The sequence below is a fragment of the Rattus norvegicus genome, chromosome 12, assembly GCF_036323735.1.
Source record: "Rattus norvegicus strain BN/NHsdMcwi chromosome 12, GRCr8, whole genome shotgun sequence".
NCBI classification, from domain to species: Eukaryota; Metazoa; Chordata; class Mammalia; order Rodentia; family Muridae; genus Rattus; species Rattus norvegicus.
Window position 1 is genome coordinate 499,758 of NC_086030.1, and position 19,008 is coordinate 518,765.

The 19,008-nt window shown below is 44.6% G+C and overlaps 1 protein-coding gene and 1 non-coding gene across 14 annotated transcripts in view; both read right to left on the minus strand.

The window, feature by feature from the left end:
- The window catches only part of Spetex2l3 (Spetex-2 protein like 3), an 84,754-nt gene extending 71,795 nt beyond the window's left edge, over nucleotides 1-12,959 (minus strand). For 7 of the 13 annotated variants that reach the window (XM_039100709.2, XM_063271828.1, XM_039100704.2 and 4 more), the window contains exon 1: nucleotides 12,628-12,956. Coding sequence is in view for 1 of the 13 variants with exons in the window: in XM_039100713.2 (XP_038956641.1) it covers nucleotides 12,628-12,629 (2 nt within the window). In the remaining 12 variants the exon portion in view is untranslated. Of the gene's footprint in view, nucleotides 1-12,069; nucleotides 12,334-12,548 lie in introns of those variants that run through there. The other 6 variants (XR_010056643.1, XR_010056640.1, XM_039100713.2 and 3 more) reach the window with 4 other exon arrangements.
- LOC134481425 (5.8S ribosomal RNA) lies at nucleotides 11,436-11,588 on the minus strand. Its single transcript, XR_010056862.1, has one exon. It is a non-coding gene; the product is annotated as a 5.8S ribosomal RNA (ribosomal RNA).
- Nucleotides 12,960-19,008: the final 6,049 nt, after the last annotated feature.

Here is a 19,008-nt window from a genome sequence, read left to right on the forward strand (position 1 = left end):
GATCTTTTATGGGGCCTCAGCCCCCCTGACTGTATTAGATGATGTTACTGAACCAACATGTCATAGTGCCATAGTAATAATGATTTGTGTGCCAGGCTAAAAGACCTACAGGTGATACAGAAAGAAATCTGCTCACAGCTGACAGCAGCCTATGCCCCGGAGACCCCTGAGACATCTCATCAGTTCCAGGTTGGAAGCAGCTACACTGAGCCCAGACACTCGAGCATCGCTGGAAAGGACTGTACCTGGTGCTACTGACCACCCTGACAGCCGTCAATTCTCAGCCCTCACCAGCCACATACTAGCTGTTGGGGCTGAGAGCTGAGACCTAGAGGGACACTCAGATCTTCAAAACCTCCCTAGACTTACACATCAGATAAGTGGATACATCAGAAACTGACTGGGAGGTTGCTATAATGATCACTTGAGGAGTGTGCTTTAGAAACAAGAATTTCATGTTTGCCCTCGATCCATCGGGATAGGTGTGGAAATAGGCTTGATTTCTATTGCAAATGATGTAACATTGCATATGTTAGTACTCCTAACACTTCTTGGGACTGTGCCTCAGGGATCACAACCTGTATGAGTTTAGAAGTTCTGAAAGACAGTCATGACCTTGGTGTATAGATTCAGATAGTGTCCAGATTGGAATCCTGATGCTAAAGACTTAGTAAGACACAAAAAAAAAAGGAGTTGAGAATTACTTAGGGCTAAGGCTATCTAGGTGCTGCAAGGGCAGCACAAGGATATCTGCTGTTGCAATGCAAGGCTTATAGAGAATTCAGAACTGCCATTCAGGAGTGATTAAAGACTCCATGAATAAATTTAGAGAAAGGTTAGATAAAAGACAGAAAGACAGAGAAGCACATCAGGAATGGTTCGAGAGCTGGGTTAGTAGATCTCCTTGGATAACTACTCTGATATCTTCCCTTATGGGACCCTTTTTAGTTTTGCCTCTGCTCCTGATTATAGGTCCATGTATGTTAAAGAAACTAGTTAATAGGCTTGACTCCTACAAAAAGATAGACGCTTAACAAGGTTGGTTTGAGTCTTGGTTCACTCAGTCTCCCTGGATGACTACCCTACTCTCTGCTACAGCTGGGCCATTATTAATAATTTTCTTGGTTTTAGTTTTTGGACCCTGTGTGACTGAGACAACAGTACCAGTCAGTTAGGACAACTGGGGAGGCCAAATACAAGACTTGATATCAAAATTCTAAGATTAGAATTATTTAGTAGAAGGAGAAGGGAATGAAAGGAGAATTATACGAATTCTAGGTTTGGAGATACAAAATTAAAAGAATAAACCCCAAAAGGCCACAGATACAAAATTAAAAGAATAAACCCCAAAAGGTCACAGACCGAGGGCTAAGCCCTACAGCCAGGACTAGCAGGCCATAAAGATAAAGGAGCACAGGAAACACTGTCTAGGCAGGACTGGCAAGCCATAAAGATAAGGAAAGGAATGCAGAACAGACCAGGAGTACCGGATCTGACTCACAGGCCACCTGGCAGGAAGAGATAAGCCCCCAGCCCCCGACATCCAGGACGCCCCAAACCTGCCAATGTGTGTAGCTATACCTTATTACCTCATCATGTGAAATAGCCAATCATATGTGAACATGTCTATGTGCCTCGTTTGAATCCACCAATCCCTGTAACTATGCATCTGCTTCTGTACGCCCGCTTCTGCTTCCCCAATCCCTATAAAAGCCCCATGCTGGAGCTGCTGGGCGCGCAAGTCCTCCGAAGAGACTGTGTGCCCGCAGGTACCTGTGTTTTCCAATAAACCCTCTTGCTGATTGCATCCGAGTGGACTCGGCTCGGTCATTGGGCGCTTGGGACTCCTCCTGAGGGAAAGGTCCTCTTTGGGGGTCTTTCAGGAGAAAAAAATTCTTAAAGTTTTTCATAGAAAATTGTTTAAGCAAAACACACGGGAATTGTACATAAAGGCATTAGTGTGCTGAGATGTGAGGCCTACTCACAGCATGCAGCAATTGGAAGTCTCAGACAACTTAACAGAAGAAGACTACTAATTATTCTTTGTGACCACTCTCCACATACTACTTACAACTTAATATTAACCTTCATAATTGAGTTGGGGACAGTATTCACCATAGCAGCTAATTGAAGCATTAGTGCACAAAGACACACAAACACACACACACACACACACAAACACACACTCATACACATGCACACACATTCAAACACACACACTCACATCCACACTCACAAACACACACACACAAACACACACTCACACACATGCACACACATTCAAACACACACACTCACATACACACTCACAAACACACACTCACACACACACACACACACACGCACACTCAGAGGCACACAGGAGAAATGTATATTCTATGAAGTTTCTTGGCATATTGATTTGTAAGCCTCAATGCTGGAGTATTTTTGGTTTTCCTTAAAGGGGGGGCGGGGTCAGGCCTCATTTTCCCCTTTTTGAAATGACAGATATCTGTGTGTTTAACTTACTCTGATGGCTGTTCAGGCTGCCTCGGCCTATTTTACAGCATCCAGGTCACCTTGGTAAGGACAGTGGTTGTTCTTCTTATTGGCAACTGGTTTGCATCAGAAGAGTTTTTCGCATCCTTACCAATATTAGAAGTTTGGTGACACAAGCACCTTGACAAACTAAAATTATTGTGGTTTTGCCTTTCTGGAGGACATTAAAATTTACATGTTTTGGATATCACTTTTTTTTCTTAGGATTTAGTCCTGTATTAGTGCTGTTCAAATGTGGCCATTCAGCCAGCATCCCTTTGCTCCAGGCACTCAGCACTCAATTCCAGTCACTGATCTGGTGCATACTTGGTCCCAGAGATGGACAGCAGAGGGACTTGACACACAGCATCCACACTGCTCCATTGCCTTGATTTTGTAAATTCTTTTCAATGGCTATTTCTTGATTTATAATTACTACGATAATGACTTGTCTTGATATTTCGAGATAGGATCTTATTACGTGACCCAGGCTTGCCTTGATTTCCCAATTCTCTGGTCTTAGTCTTCCACCATTCCCTGATTCTCAGTTTATTATTAGAGGTAGTTGTATGGCTCTATTTTCTAATCAAATGTTATTCTGGCTTTATTACTTTGCCCTTTCCACAGACTTTTATTAATTATGCAAAGTAGATGGTATTTAATATTTAAATACTGGTACATTAACTCATCAGTCCCCAAGACAAGTCTGAATTAAACACTCATTTTCATCCTCACTGTGCAATAAGGGAATTGAGTCACACACAGGTAAAATAACTTCTCCACAGTTGAACATCTAACCGGTGTGAGAGCCAAGGTTTGAGTCCAGCTACAAAGTAGATTGGCATATCATGGGTTGGTCTAGTCCTGCTGTATATTCAAATGCTAAATTCTGTACCCTAAGGTCTGGTTGCTCCAGGACAAGGAGATCCTCATGTATACCAGATGTTTGTTTGTTTGTTTGTTTCTTTGTTTGTTTGTTTTGTCTCCCGAGCTATCCCTTACTGGTTAATAAAAATCCCTACAACATGGGCTGGGCAGAAGAGAGGGGACAGAGCAAAGTTTTCCGAGGCTTGGGGGCTCAGGCAGGGTCCAAGAGGAGAAGGAAAGGACATGGGAGGAGAAGGAAGGAGACACCACCCCATAGGGTAGGTGGATCTTGACTATATTTCCATGAGGGCCAGAATGTTAGAACAGGTGTGTCCCAGGCAGGGCATGGCAAGCCATACCTTAGGGTTATTGACAGGGAAGCAGGAAAAATAGCACAGAGGGTTGATATCTGCCCAGTTCTAGTACTTACAGGCTTATTATAAATCTAAAAGTTTTGTGTCTTTTATTTGGGAACTAAATGATCTATGGTGGGGTAGAAACCCCCTAATAATTTACTGTGGCAATGGCCACTCAATTATTGTGGTTTTAAATATAACACACATTGAATTTCACAGTTCAGATGAGAGGCTTTTTATATTTCCAATGTGACTGTACACCTGAGGTCTTGTCTAGATAGAAAGAAGTAACATGGCAGAAATAGCTAGAACATGTTAAGGTCACCACACCGACCAAATGAAATCTACAAGCTATACAGACTCTGACGATGAGGAGAAGGCTTAGTACTCTCTAGGAGTCCCCTTCCCTAGACTTGGGATAATACTACCAGTAAGCCAAAACTATATTCCTCTTTCATTTCTCATGGAGCCAGTGGTAGACCCACATATATGATTTCTTTGCCTGCAGTGTTTTTTTTTTTTTTTTCCAAGCGCTGCCCTGTTTGAGGACTTGGAAATGGTAAGCACCATCAGAGGAAGGTCAGCATATGAATTCTGTGTAACTCTGCTCTGACAGCATATAGCACAATCCTATCAAGTAGTGGAAGCCTTTCGAGAAAGATTAATAAACCTCTAGGATCAAAAGGAAGCAACCCGAGGGCCACATGGCTATAAATCAAGTCTGAAACCATAGCCCAGTATGGAAGTTCAGCCTTGGATCTTATGTCAAACAGCATTAGCATCCAAAAGAAAAACAAAACTGAAATGGCATGGTGGCGGGGATATATAAGTCATGTAGAAAAATCCCAGGGCAAAGATATCTAGGAAAGACACATATCCACAAAGCTTTCACCAAGAATCCCTATTCTGTGTTCTACAACATTATATATTGTTGTGATTTGCCTTGGAGTTCTCTCTGACTTTGTAAAATAAAGGCAAGAACTCGAGATTTGGGCAGAGGGAGGAGTCGGGAGTGAGAGGGGAGGAGTCAGGAGAGGGGAGAAGTCAGGAGGGGAGGAGTCAGGAGGGGGAGGAGTCAGAGGAGGAGAAAGGAAAGAAGCGAGGAGAGAGTTGTCATGGGAGAAAGAGAAGCTGGAGACCTGGCAAATAAAAGGTGCAAGGGATGAGGGATTTGGGAGCTAGGAATAGGACAGTGTAGGGTGGATCTGCCCAATCTAGACGCTAGATTGTTTTATATTAATTGAGTTGCGTTTTCATTGTACTGGCCGATTCGCGTTGGAGAGGAAACTGCCACAAACTGCAACAAAATGGCGCCCAACGTATCCATTAGAACTCAACTAACCTGAGATAAAAGTTTACTTCCCTCTCACCCCCAGAATAGGGATCTGATAGAGATCTAGGCAGGAGTACTGGTGGATTGGGAGGTGACTGGGTCTGAGGGGTCTACGGAGAACTGCAGAGAGGCTCCCTTCCCTAACCCCAGACAGAGAGCTAAAGCCGAGGGCATCATCTAGAATCGAGGAAAGGGATAGGAGAACCTAGAGCACAACTGCCTGTGAGGGAGTTTTCTGGCCGGCACATTGAACAGGATTCCTGAGATCACCACACGACCAAGCAAAGCTGGAGACAACCCAAAGAGGCCCCTCTCTGGGAACAAAGAATCGAGAGGACTGCACATGTTCTGAGGTGGAGGGAGAAAAAGGTATAAAGGGCTTCGGATCAGGTACTACTTTGATGTAAGAGAGATATATAACCTTTTGATACTTAAAGATGAGAAACACAATGAATATTTTTGGGCCTTATGGGATGATAATTTGAATGGTCTGATGGTTGTGAATTTTGAGGAAATAGACACTTTATCATTTACCAGTATTGCAATATTCATTCTTCTGTTTTACTATGTCTTCTCAAAAGACAGGGACCTAAATAGCAAATTTCTAGCCTTAGAAAAGAAATTACAAGTAATGCTAGAACAGAAATTTCTGAAATTTATACATGACTCTGAACAACAGAAAGATAAGCTTAAGTCTTGGCAACAGGAGCTAGAAGAGGCACTAGAAAAAAGATTTTGACAACTCGTAGATCAAATTGAACATCAGGGAGATAGAGATAGAATCTGGAAGCAAAGTCTAGAGGATAACTTACTAAAACTAGCAAATCAAAATAAGGCAGAGGCTGCAATATCAGAATTACAGCATAAAGAGAAGCTAAGATTATGGAAGCAGGGCTTAGAACAGAAGATACAAGTAATTATGGAACAACATGAACAACAGAAAGAGAAAATTAAGTCTTGGCAATGTAGCCTAGAAGGAACAATTGAATTGAAGACACAGGAAATTATAGATCAGAATAAGAGACAGAAAGATGAAAATGAAGGTGGTAGACAGGAACTAGAAAGCATGTTAGAACAGAACATACAACAGCTCACAGGTCATACTGAACAGCAGAGAGAAAGTAATGAGGTTTGGAAGCAAGACTTGGAGAATAACTTTTTAAAATTAATCAATCAAAAGATAATGGATAGCAGATTATTAGAAGTACAATATAAAGAAAAATTCAAAGTGTGGAAGCAAAGCCTTGAACAGAGAATTCAGGAACTCAAGGAACACGGGGAAAGACAGAAGGAGAGATATGAAGCATGGGTACAGACTTTAAGAGAGGAATTTAAAATTACAACTAAAGAAAAAACTCAGGTAGAGAAAGAAGATAAAATTAGGGAAAGCCATCCTAAGGTTATTAGGAAACAAACTTTAGTCTATCCAGTTAGTGTACAACAAAGGCCTCCAGACGATGATCATCCACAGGGTTATGAAGAATTTGAATGGCAACCCATGGATGTGTTAGAATTGAGGAAATTTAAGGAAAGCGTAACTAATTTTGGAATGCATTCACCATTTGTAAAACAAAGATATGGTAAGAACAATTCTAGAACCTGCTGAAAATTTACAATGGATTTCGTGGTGGAGAGAAGAAGTGAGGGAGATAGCACGACAAAATAGATAGAGCTAGGGGCAGAGAGATTTCCACAGATCAACTGCTTGGTGAAGGCTGCTTTGCTGAAGTAGAGGTGCAGGCTGTATATGATGAAGAAACTCTGGCATGGTGTCGATTGTCAGCCTTAAAGGCCTGGGACAAAGTCCCAGAATCAGGGAAAAGACTTGAAACATTCACTCAAGTCATACAAGGTCCTAAAGAAACCTTCCCTGACTTTTTACAAAGGCTTACCTCAGCTGTGGAAAGGAGTGTATCAGATTCAACGGCAAGAAAGGCGATAATTGAGTCTTTAGCCTTTGAAAATGCAAATACCAAATGCAGGGAAGTAATCAGACCACTGAAGGCGAGGTTTGCACCAATAGATGAGTGGATGAGATATACAGCTATTGTTGGATCTTGTTCTCCTGATACGACTGTGATAGGAGAAGCTGCCACTGGGCAGCTAGAGATGACCCAAGATTTCAAATGTTTTAATTGTGGTGAGCAGGGTCATCTCAGATATTACTGCAAGAAAAACCAAAGGAATACCAAAAGGGGGACTATGCCTCCTGGAATGTGTCAAAGATGTGGCAGAGGTAGACATTTGACTAAGGAATGTAAAGCAATAGCAGACAGATGGGGCCACATACTCCCAAAAAACTCCCAGGGGGGGCTCCCGCAGGGCCCAATGCCCGGCAGGGAGAGTTCTCTTCCTCAGAACAATTAAACGGCACGACTTCAAAAATAGATGTTCTGGGACCAGAGGAGGCTGAGGGAAGTCCTATGGACAATTCCAAAAGCCTCAAAGGGAGCAAAAACGAATATTTTGGCAAACATCTATAGAGGACCAAAGGCCAAAATAAAAATACTGGTAAACAATATTGAAATTGAAGGAATGGTTGACACTGGAGCAGATGTTACCATCATCTCTCCAAAATCTTGGCCCACTAGTTGGCCACTTCAAGGAATGGATATGCAGTTTCAAGGTGTTGGCACTTTATCCCACATGAAACAAAGCACCAGGTGTCTTAAATGTATAGGACCAGAAGGTCAGGTAGGAAAATTAAGGCCATACGTGGCTGATATAGCCATTAACTTATGGGGAAGAGATCTACTACAGCAGTGGAAAACTCAAATTAATATCCCCTCAGTTTCAGGGTCTGACCCCGAAATTCATCAGGCTCCTAATAAAAACTTTAAATCAGTCAGGGAATGTTATCAAGGACAGTCAGAGACTGTCCAAGCTGTCCATAAGCAAGATACAGCAGAGGCTGACAATTTAGTGGTACCCCAAGGAGCCACTGCTGTTAAGACAACAACAGCCTTGCCACTAAGGTGGCTGACTGACCAACCCATCTGGATTGATCAGTGGTCTATGACAAAAGAAAAACTACAGGCATTAGAAGAGCTAGTCCAGGAGCAGCTGGAGGCTCAGCATATAGAGGAGTCCACCAGCCCTTGGAATTCTCCAGTATTTATCATTAAAAAAAGGTCTGGCAAATGGAGGGTGTTGACAGATCTCAGAGCAATTAATAAGATTATTCAGCCGATGGGTTCCCAGCAGCCTGGGATCCCACTGCCTTCTTTGTTGCCTAAGGAGTGGCCTGTTATAGTGATTGACTTAAAAGATTGTTTTTTCACTATTCCTCTACATGAAGGCGATAAGGAAAGGTTTGCCTTTTCAGTGCCTACCCTCAATAGAGGTCGCTCCATAAAAAGATATCAATGGAAAGTCCTGCCACAAGGAATGTTGAATAGCCCTACCTTGTGTCAATATTTTGTACAGCAGCCATTGGAGATGATTCGCAAACAATTTCCCCAATCTATTATTTATCATTACATGGATGACATTTTATTGTCTGATTCAGATATAAATATCCTGGAAAGAATGTTTGATGAAGTGAAAAAAACCTTACCTTGCTGGGGATTATGAGTCGCCCCGGAGAAAATACAAAGAGGGGATTCTATTAATTATCTAGGGTATAAAATAAGTCTACAAAAGATTAGGCCACAAAGGGTGCAAATCAAAAGAAATCAATTAAGGACACTTAATGATTTTCAGAAACTACTGGGAGATATTAACTGGTTGAGGCCTGTGATTGGCTTGACCACTCAAGAGTTGAACAATTTATTTCAAAAGTTACAAGGCGATAAAGATTTAAATAGCCCAAGGAAACTATCAGCTAATGCTGAGAAAGAGCTAGCTTTGGTAGAAAGGAAATTGCAGGACACACATCTAGATCGTATTGATCCAAAGATGGCCTGCATATTAGTCATCTTACCCTCTACTCATCCCCCTACAGGAATTCTCATGCAGAGGGAAGATTATATCTTAGAATGGATATTTTAGCACATAAACAGAGTAAGAAACTGAAAACCTACATTGAGAAGGTCTCTAAATTGATACTTAAAGGAAAATTGAGACTTCGACAATTAGTTGGAATGGATCCGACTGAAATTGTGGTACCTTTTACTAATGCAGAAATTGCCTCTTTGTAGGTACAAAATGAACATTGGCAAAGAGCATGCAGTAACTTCTTAGGAGAGATTAACAACAGATGCCCTAAAAGCAAGCGACTTCAGTTCATAAAACGAACTAACTGGATCCTCCCTCATATAATAAAGGGAACTCCAATATCAGGAGCCCCTACATTTTACACTGATGCCAGTAAGTCAGGAGAGGCAGGATATAAATCAGAAAATGTTCATTTATTTACTTTATTTCATCGAGCATACGGTGGAAGCCGGAAAATGAACAGGGAAACTAGGCCAACTGAGAGCTCCTTTCATTTTGTTTCAAAAAGGAAGAGCCAAAGAAGCAACACTCCCTGGTTTTCATGAAAGGAACAGAATGGGAAAAGTTGAAACATCGGCTGGCCACTTAATACTTTGGCTTTTAATAAAAGGTCCAACAAATCTACCTCCTATTTGGTAAAAAAGAGAATAAAAAACCACAAAAACGTTCTGTCAGCCAACTTCCCTTTAAACCTCTGTTAAACAGAAAGATGGTTTTTTTTAAAACATCATTTTAAATATTTAAATATGTATTTGTGTGTGTGTGTGTGTCTGTCTGTCTGTCTGTCTGTCAGTGTCTTCTGTATGGAGAGGATGTGCTATAACACTCGAGATGGGGTGTTCCGGGGCCCACGGGTGATGCCGCACCGCCGCCCCAGTCAACCTCCCCGCAGGGCCTTCCCAGCGGTCCCGTAGCTGGTTTCTGCGCACCGCCACGGTGGAAGTGCGCCCGGCGGAGGCAAGTAGCTGACCCGGGGGCGGGGGTGGATGGTGGGGGTGGGGATGGAGGGTTGGGGCGGTCACCCACCAACCCCAATCCCGGCCCAACCCACGCGCCCCCACCACATCCCGCGCCCTCTGCCTGAACGCGCGCCGACCCCCTTGTTAGGAGGAGCGGGGACGGAGACAGCGGGACGCGTGGAGGGGGGAGAAAAAACACGCAGGTGGAGCGGTCGGTAGGAACGGGGAGCTGGAAAGATCCGCTGGGATCACCGGCACAGCCTAACACGTGCCACCGGGTTGAATCCTCCCAGTGGACTGCGCTGACCCCACCCGTTTACCTCTTAATGGTTTCACACCCTCTTTAACTCTCTCTTCAAAGTTCTTTTCAACTTTTCCTTACTGTACTTGTTGGCTATCGGTCTCGTGCCGGTATTTAGCCTTAGATGGAGTTTACCACCGGCTTTGGGCTGCATTCCCAAGCAACCTGACTCCGGGAAGACTTGGGCCCGGCGCTCCGGGGGGCTGCTACCGGCCTCACACCGTCCACGGGCTGGGCCTGGATCAGAAGGACATGGGCCCCCCACGAGCGGCGCCGGGGAGTGGGTCTTCTGTACGCCACATTTCCGGAGCCACGGCATGCAGAGGGCATTCGGCGCGGGGCTCTTTCACTAGCCGTTACTGAGGGAATCCTGGTTAGTTTCTTTTCCTCCGCTGACTAATATGCTTAAATTCAGCGGGTCGCCACGTCTGATCTGAGGTCTCCATAGAGAGGGGAAGGAGGAAAAGAAGGCGTGGGTGGCCGCGGGCGGACGGGTGGAGAGGAGAGCAAGAGGGCGCCAAGGTCCCAGGCCGGGGCCTGCCACCTCTCTACCCCGGCCAGCTCCCACATCCCGGGGACAAGTCGCATAAGCGCACGGACGCTGCGGCATCCCGCCGGCTGGCAACCGAGCGGTCTGCCCCCGGCAGAGGGAGGGGGGAGGAGAGGTACCTGAGACCGGCCCCGGCGGGTGCGGTATGCCCCTCCACCCCCATCTGACCCTCCCAGGTCGCTCTCTCTGTGAGCACTGGTGGGTGCATGGCGGCGATGGATGCACTGAGCCAGTGGGCGGGGCCCGCCTCCCACCAGACCAGAGGCTCGGTGACCGATCACGGCGACAGGGCCCGTCTCGCGCCCAGGCACCCGACCAGCCCACGCCAACACGTCCCCACTGTGGGGGAGAGCGGGCGAGAATGGGAGCGGGAGCGGCTGAGCGAGCAGGAAGGAGCCACGAAGAGGGTGGCCGGCGAGCGGCACTGGTGGACGGGGAGGACAAGGCCCTCGCAGACCCACCGGGCGTGGAGGACCGCCAGACGCAACCCAGATCTGAACTTCGGGAGACGGATGGCCGAGGGGAGAGGCCCTGCGAGCAGAGTCCCAGCGGCGCAACGCGCCCCCCCCCCAGGCAGCAAAACCGCAGGGGGGGGGGGCGGCAATTGATCCTCAAGCAACTCCCAGAAAGGTGTAGCCCCAGGAGGAACTCAGGGCCGCAAGTGCGTTCAAAGTGTCCATGATCAATGTGTCCTGCAATTCACATAAATTCTCGCAGCTAGCTGCGTTCTTCATCAACACACGAGCCAAGTGATCTACCACTAAGAGTCGTATCGGTATCTGGGGTGTGAGCGAACTCATATGGGTGCTAACAACGGCACCAGCTCACCCGTCCGCCCCTGCTGCATGGGAAGAGAGGGGACAAGGCGAGGCAGCTCCACCTCAGGCCAGCCAGCGGGAAACTAAAGGATACATGTGAAATGAAAAAAAAAAGACAGGGTCGGCAACGGAAAGGCAGGACACATGGGACATGGGACGCCGCCAACCCAGCACCCGGCAGCGGCCGGCCAATGGGCGGGCAAGTCGGGCGCTTGGGCTGGGACCCCACGGGCGCCCAGAGGGGGCTCCAGACACGGACCCCCGACCGCCACCTCTGGAAGCGCAGGCAGCCGGAGGGGGCCCGCTGAGTCTGAGGGAGCACCAGGTGGGGGGAAGAACCGGGAAGCCCTCCCACGGACGACCTACGGACTGTAGGGCGACCCCCCCCCCCCGGGTTTTAAACCTCCGCGCTGGAACAGGTCAGGTAGGTACCGGACAAGAGCGGGGCGGCCACGCGAGGCCCAGAAGGCGGGGTGGGTGCGTGAGCCCACCCGCGGCACAGGCACCCTCCGCACGCGACAGAGCCACCCCAGCACCGTCAGAGCGGGAGAGCTGTGGCGGAGGGGCAGCAGGTGCCATGAGGAGAGCGAGCGCGTCCCGGCCACCGCCCGGGAAGAGATCATGTACCGCCCCCGGTGCACACGAGATGAGATTACGGAGCCGGTCCAGAGAGAGGCAGAATGACCTCAGTACTCCGAGGGCCGTGGCTGGCTGGCGGGCAAGGGAGGTGCAGGCGGTGGCGGTGGAGGCAGCAGTGGCAGAGGCGGAGGCGGAGGCAGGCGCACGGAGGCGAGGACGGAAGCAGAGGAGGGAGGGAGAGAGAGAGAACAGAGGAGGTCCCTGGACAGACCAGACCCGACACCCCCACCGCACTGCTCTGTAACGTCCCCTGCCTTTCCCGAAACGCTCACTTGGCCGACCGGCCGCAGCGCGCGCCAAGAAGGCGACTGGGACCCGGGGACGCGCCTCCTGGTGAGAGGAGGGACTCACATGGGCCTGAGAAAGGACCGGACACCCCCTCGGCCTTCTCCGTTAATGATCCTTCCGCCGGTTCACGGAAACCTCGTTACGACTTTTACTTCCTCTAGATAGTCAAGTTCGACCTTCTTCTCAGCGCTCCGCCATGGCCGTGGGCCTACCCTGGCGGGGCCGATCCTAGGGCCTCACTAAACCATCCAATCGGCAGTAGGGAAGGGCGGTGTGTACAAAGGGCAGGGACTTAACCAACGCAAGCTTATGACCCGCACTTACTGGGAATTCCTCGTTCATTGGGAATAATTGCAATCCCTGATCTCCATCACAAATGAGGTACAATGGGTTACCCACGCCTGCCGGCATAGGGTAGGCACACGCTGAGCCAGTCAGTGTGGCACGCGTGCAGCCCCAGACATCTAAGGGCATCACAGACCTGTTATTGCTCCATCTTGGGTGGCTGAATGCCACTTGTCCCTCTAAGGAGTTGGGGGACACAGAGTGCTCGGGGGTAGTGTAACTAGTTAGCATGCCAGCGTCTCGTTCGTTATCGGAATTAACCAAATATATCGCTCCACCAACTAAGAACGGCCATGCACCACCACCCAGGGAATCGAGAAAGAGCTATCAGTCAATCCTGTCTGTGTCTGGGCTGGGTGAGGTTTCCCGTCTTGAGTCAAATTAAGCTGCGGGCTCCACTCCTGGTGGTGCCCTTCCATCAATTCCGTTAAGTTTCAGCTTTGCAACCATACTCCCCTGGAACCCTAAGACTTTGGTTTCCCGGAAGCTGCTTGACTATCATGGGAATAACGCCTCCACATCGCCAGCCTGCTTCTGTTTAGTTATGTACACCCATTTGTTTTTCTTTTTCTTTCTCTATTTCTCTTTCTTTTTCTCTCATTGGGGGAGGGGATTTTTTAAATTCACATTTTAAATATTATCCCCTTTCCTGATTTGCCCTCTAGAAACCAGCTATTATTTCCCCTCATGCCTCCTGTTCTATGAGGGCAGTTCCTCACTCACCCACTCACTCCTTCCAACCTGCCCATTCTGACAGTTCCCTACACTGGGGCATCAAGCCTTGACAGGACCAAGGGCATTTGCTCCCATTGGTGCCTGAAAAGGATATCCTCTGCTTCATATGCAGATGGAGCCATAGGCTCATCCTTGTGTATTCTTGGGATGGTTGTTTAGTCCATGGAAGATCGAGGGCAGGGGTTTGGTTGGTTGATATTGTTCTTCTTATGGGGTGACAAACCCCTTCAACTACTTCAGTTCTTTCTCTAACTTCTCTTTTTGGAACATTGTTCTCAGTTCAATGCTTGACTGCAAGCATTCTCTCTCCCTTCTTCCCTCCCTCTCTTCTTCCCTCCCTCCCCACACTGCTCTATGTTTCTATGTTTGTGTGTTTGTGTGTCTCTGTGTATTTGTGTGTCTGTCTGTCTGTCTGTGTGCCTGTCTGTATGTCTTTCTAAGTGAATGTCACTTTTCTTTTCTTAGATAAAGTGCTGAGATAAGAGTCTTACCCAAGCTATGCAAATACGTCCTTTAGGTTGAGGCCAGAGTATTCTTTCCCTCTGTTCTACTATTTATAGACCTAATACTAGGAGCTTCTAGCCTACATGTAATCCAACCTTCCAAGCTGCCTGATTCAATATGGTTTCTCTTGGCATCTTCATGAGTTGTTCTACTTGGACTCACATTAATTTGGACAATGTGTAACAATCTTCTGGATCCTTCTAATTCTCCAGCTTTTTCTGTTTTCCCCCAGTGAATAGTTTGTTCTCTCAGAACCTGAATCTGTAAAATTATGTCCAGAAAGCTTCTGTAAACACATGCCACACACGACAACTTCTCTTTCTTGCTCTACTTCTCTCTGTCTTTCTATTATCTATTTTTGTCTCTCTTTCTCTACTCTTGTGTGTTCTCTTATTCCGAAGCTGTTCTCATGTGACTTGGGCATATTTTATCTGTGATACATTCTGTCACTTTTTTCTTTGAATTACTACCTTACGTGGCCCTCAATTATATGACACTTTCAAACATGGCTACTTCCTTATATGAACTAACCTTACAATGTACAATCATTTTGCTAATATTTATCTACCTAGTTCTTACCTGGACCTATTGGTTGTAAAGAATTAACCTTACAGGATGCCTATATTTATGGCAGAAACTTTCTGACCTTTCATATATAATGTCCTGTGTCTCAAAGATGGGGGTATTAGAATAAAATTATTCTACACATTTTCTAGAACGTTGAAAGATTCAACTTAAGTCTTATTTTATGATCCCATTAGGAGCCATCAGTCCAAAACACAAAATCACTAAAACAAATCATAGTTGCATCAGGTAGAGTGGGAAGATATCCCAGTGATTAAGCAGGCGGGAAATGTTAGAGAGACATGGGAAGAAGATTGTTTATTGGTCTATATTTATGGCTTGCTCAGCCTCTGTTTTTACAAAAGCTAGAACAATAAACCCAGCAGTGGGACAACCTACAGGGAGCTGGGCCCTCCAACGAAATTATTGAATAAGAAAGTGCCCACAGGCTTTTTCATAGGACAATCTTATGAAGAATTTTTTTCTTAGTTAAGATTTCTTCTTCCGGGCTTGGGGATTTAGCTCAGTGGTAGAGCGCTTGCCTAGCAAGCGCAAGTCCCTGGGTTCCGGAAAAAAAAGAAAAAAGAAAAAGAAAAAAAAAGATTTCTTCTTCCTCTTCCAAGTTATCTCTAGTTTTATATCACATTGATAAAAAACCTTCCTATATAGTTTGTAGGTGAGAGTTTGTGGGTGTATATCTCTAAGCTTATGTATTGAAGTGATATTAAAAATTTTACAAAAGAATGCCTAATAATAACCTGTGTGTGTGTGTGTTTCTTTAATTCCGCAGGCTTTCGCCCGATTCTCGGTACTGTCTCGGTGCAGGCATGGGGCACCGACAGTGTGTGTCAGTGAAATTATGTATGTATATGTGTTTCTGCATGCCCACAGATATTATATGTATCATAATAGGGTATTAAAGAGGACAATGACTTAATCTAAAGAAATGCTTTAGATTATAGCACACACCAGCAAGAAAACATTCCTTTTTTGGCATGGGGTAGCAAGTGGGCTTGCAACGATAAATTATGAAATATACTAGGAAGAGTGAAATAGCTCAGTAGGTAAAGATATTGGTTGCCAAGGCTGTTAACCTTGGTTTGGTCCTTGGGACATACAGAATGGAAGGAGGAAATGGATGCCATAAATTGTACTCCGTCATCCACATGTGTGCAATCACATGCAGAAACAAGCAAATACTCAACTAAAAGAATCAGAAAATTAGAATTCTATAAATATAGGACTTAAAATATATGCATAAATTAAAGTAAGGAAATAGATTGACATGAGATATGGTACGAATTCTGTAAAGGTGATACATACCCAGACTTAGAGAAAGTATCTCTATACATATGTGTGTTCCGTTTCTCCCATTTCTGGAGCAAGAAAAAAATTACATACATGGAATTTCTGCCTAGTATTACAGAGCAACAGAACATAATATTGAGAATTTAAAAAAGAATACATATATAGTTCATATGAAAGCAACTTGGTCTTGCAGAGATAAGCTAAACAACTCCTGGATACTATAAGCTCAGACTCATGAACATGTATTACTCATATTGGTGAATCAAAAAACTTAAATATGGGGCATGTAGATTCCAGAGACTTTTCCACAGTGGAATTGTGTAACCAGGGTGACCAGACAATAGCACTTGCATTTGTATCACTTAGATTTATAGGGACCTTTCCTTGCATGGTGGAGGAATAGGCATCTACACTGAGATGTACTATATGTAACTAGAGAAATAAAACAAAATGTTCTCCTTTATACCCAAATCAGGAATACTACTAGGAGATTCCAGGTTTCTTAGTCACATCGTGAAATAGAATCAAGTGACCTTGTTCCAATATAATATTCTTCATTCTGTCTGAGATATGAGGTAGAGGATGAAAGAAAATACCCCAACAACCTGAGTTTAGGGTAATATATTAGTTTAAAATGTCAAGTGTATGGAGTCCAAGGGGATCTGACATCCATCAGGAGTCATGGAGCACTTCCACTGGACTCTCCACAGTGGTTGCCTGTGCAGGATTTAGTTGCTGAATCAGCACTCATTTTTCAAATTTATAAGACATCAAAATGTAGACAAGAGGGATCATCCTCATATTCATTTACAAAGCACCCCCACAAGTTTTCTATTGTCTTACTTGGAAAGGATAAATTTAAAAGAGTAAAACAATATTATTATACTCAAGGAAAAAGCTCATGTCAAAGAAACAAAACAACAATTAAAGGCAAAAGTCTATGTTTTTCAATACAGTGACTATAAGGAAAAGAAGTACACTTTAAGCAGAAATTGTTGTTATCTTCTTCAAATTTATGGAGCATGGATGGTATAAAGTGAATGATAAGATAGAATAACAATGTAGGCTGAGAAGCTAATTGAGAGAGGAGCGGAAATTAAAATCAAAACAGCTCAGAGCATCAAAGAAGCCTGTGGTAAAACCAAATCTACAGCAACACAATTGTAAGCAATACCCATTATGGAAAAGTAAAAGACAATTCGAAAGGAACATTAATGTATATGATGGACATTTGTGTCAACTTGGATTTAGATTCCTCTAAATCTGGAGGGGTTTGTCTCCTATTGAGAAGGCAAAATGTTGTTCCCCTTCAGAAATTTGAAGAAGATTGAATAATTTTACCGTCTTTGTCCTAGTAAAAAAAAAATAAGGCCAGAAAATAATTTAAATTGTAAACGTGTGTGTGTGTGGGGTGTGTGTGTCTTTATTAAATTATGTGTGAGTATTTGCATGCATAGGGTTGCCTGTGGAGGCTAGAAAAGGAAGGGTATTGGGTCCCTGAAACTGAAATTACCAGTGATTATGAGTCATCTAGTTCTTTGAATCTAACATGGGTCTTCTTCAAAAGTAGTACATGTTCTTAACTTCTCCGTCATCTCTCCAGTCTTCTGTAAAAATAAGTAAAAAAAAAAAATGATTTCTGTTGCCTAAAGACAAGGAGGCTGAATGAATATAATGATTCTGAGGTTATTTTTAAAGATGAAGTCCATTAAGATAGACAATGGGCATACTATATCTAAAACTAAGAAGAGATAAAGTGCAAACAATAAGGAACAATGTGCTGTATGAGAGATGTTGCAGGGTAAAAATTGACATGAAAATTTCTAAAGAGGCTTGAGTCTGCTTATAAGGTCGGAGAAATTTGTGTGTACATGTTTGTGTGGGAGTACATGTGTCTGCAGGTGCATGTCCACAAGTGGGAATAAGGAGGTCAAAGGTCAATACTGGGTATTATTCTCAGTCACTCTCTACTGTATTGATTTTGTGACATGGTCTCAAGGTGACCATGGAATTACCAATTTAGCTAGACTGGGGCTCTGTCAAGCCACAGGGTTTCTTTCTTCTCCATTTCACAGGCACCAGGATGATTAGCTTGGAGCACAGTCCCATGACTTTTTACATATTCTCTGGAGACTGCACTCAGATCCTCATGCATGTATCAGAAATAATTTAGCAGAGGTGCTACCTCTTTCTGGCAGTGGCCATGTAGCTGCTGCAAGGAATAGCATATGAGTGATTCAGTGACAGGATTCTAATGTGGCAAGTCCATTTAAACCACTTCTCAGTTGACAAGGGAAATTTGGTGGCCTTTATATTTAGTACCAAGTTTGCATGCCCTACAAGCTCTCCTTTCCTTCATTTTACTGCATATAGTCATTATCAAAATTGTATCACTTCATCAGTCATGGACAAGGCCATCTGGAGTCACACAGGCTAAGTCACTGTGGATGATTCTACATCTTTCTCAAAACTCTTTCAAGGGATAAAATGTTCTTCACCTCTTTTTGTATCTATCAATCCTCCAGATGCTACCAAAAATCCTGGTAATTTGAGACTAATAATCATATCTTTAGAGAAGTACCCAGTCACACTGAGCAAGTCTGTGTTAATTGTGGAGAGAGGTAGGTCCTGCTTACATAACTATATTTAAGAAGCTATATCTGATCAATGGAGACATGGGAAATGTAGAGATTATGTTGGATTGATAGAGACTTGAAAATGGCTCTTAGAATGATTACATCTTACAAAGATCTATATATTAGAAAGATGTCTAGAAGATCTGCTTTGTAAAATGAACTTGTCTGTCTGCAATTAAAAGGGAATTATGATAGGAGATAATAACTAGAGATAGTTTACCAACAAATGTTTAATTCGGCCTCTCACCATGCATAACTATGTAACCATGTTTGCTACCAGACGGGTTATGTCTTCCTGTTTACAGGACATGCCTGGCCAGACATCTCTTTTGTCTTGCTGAAATTGTGCTTT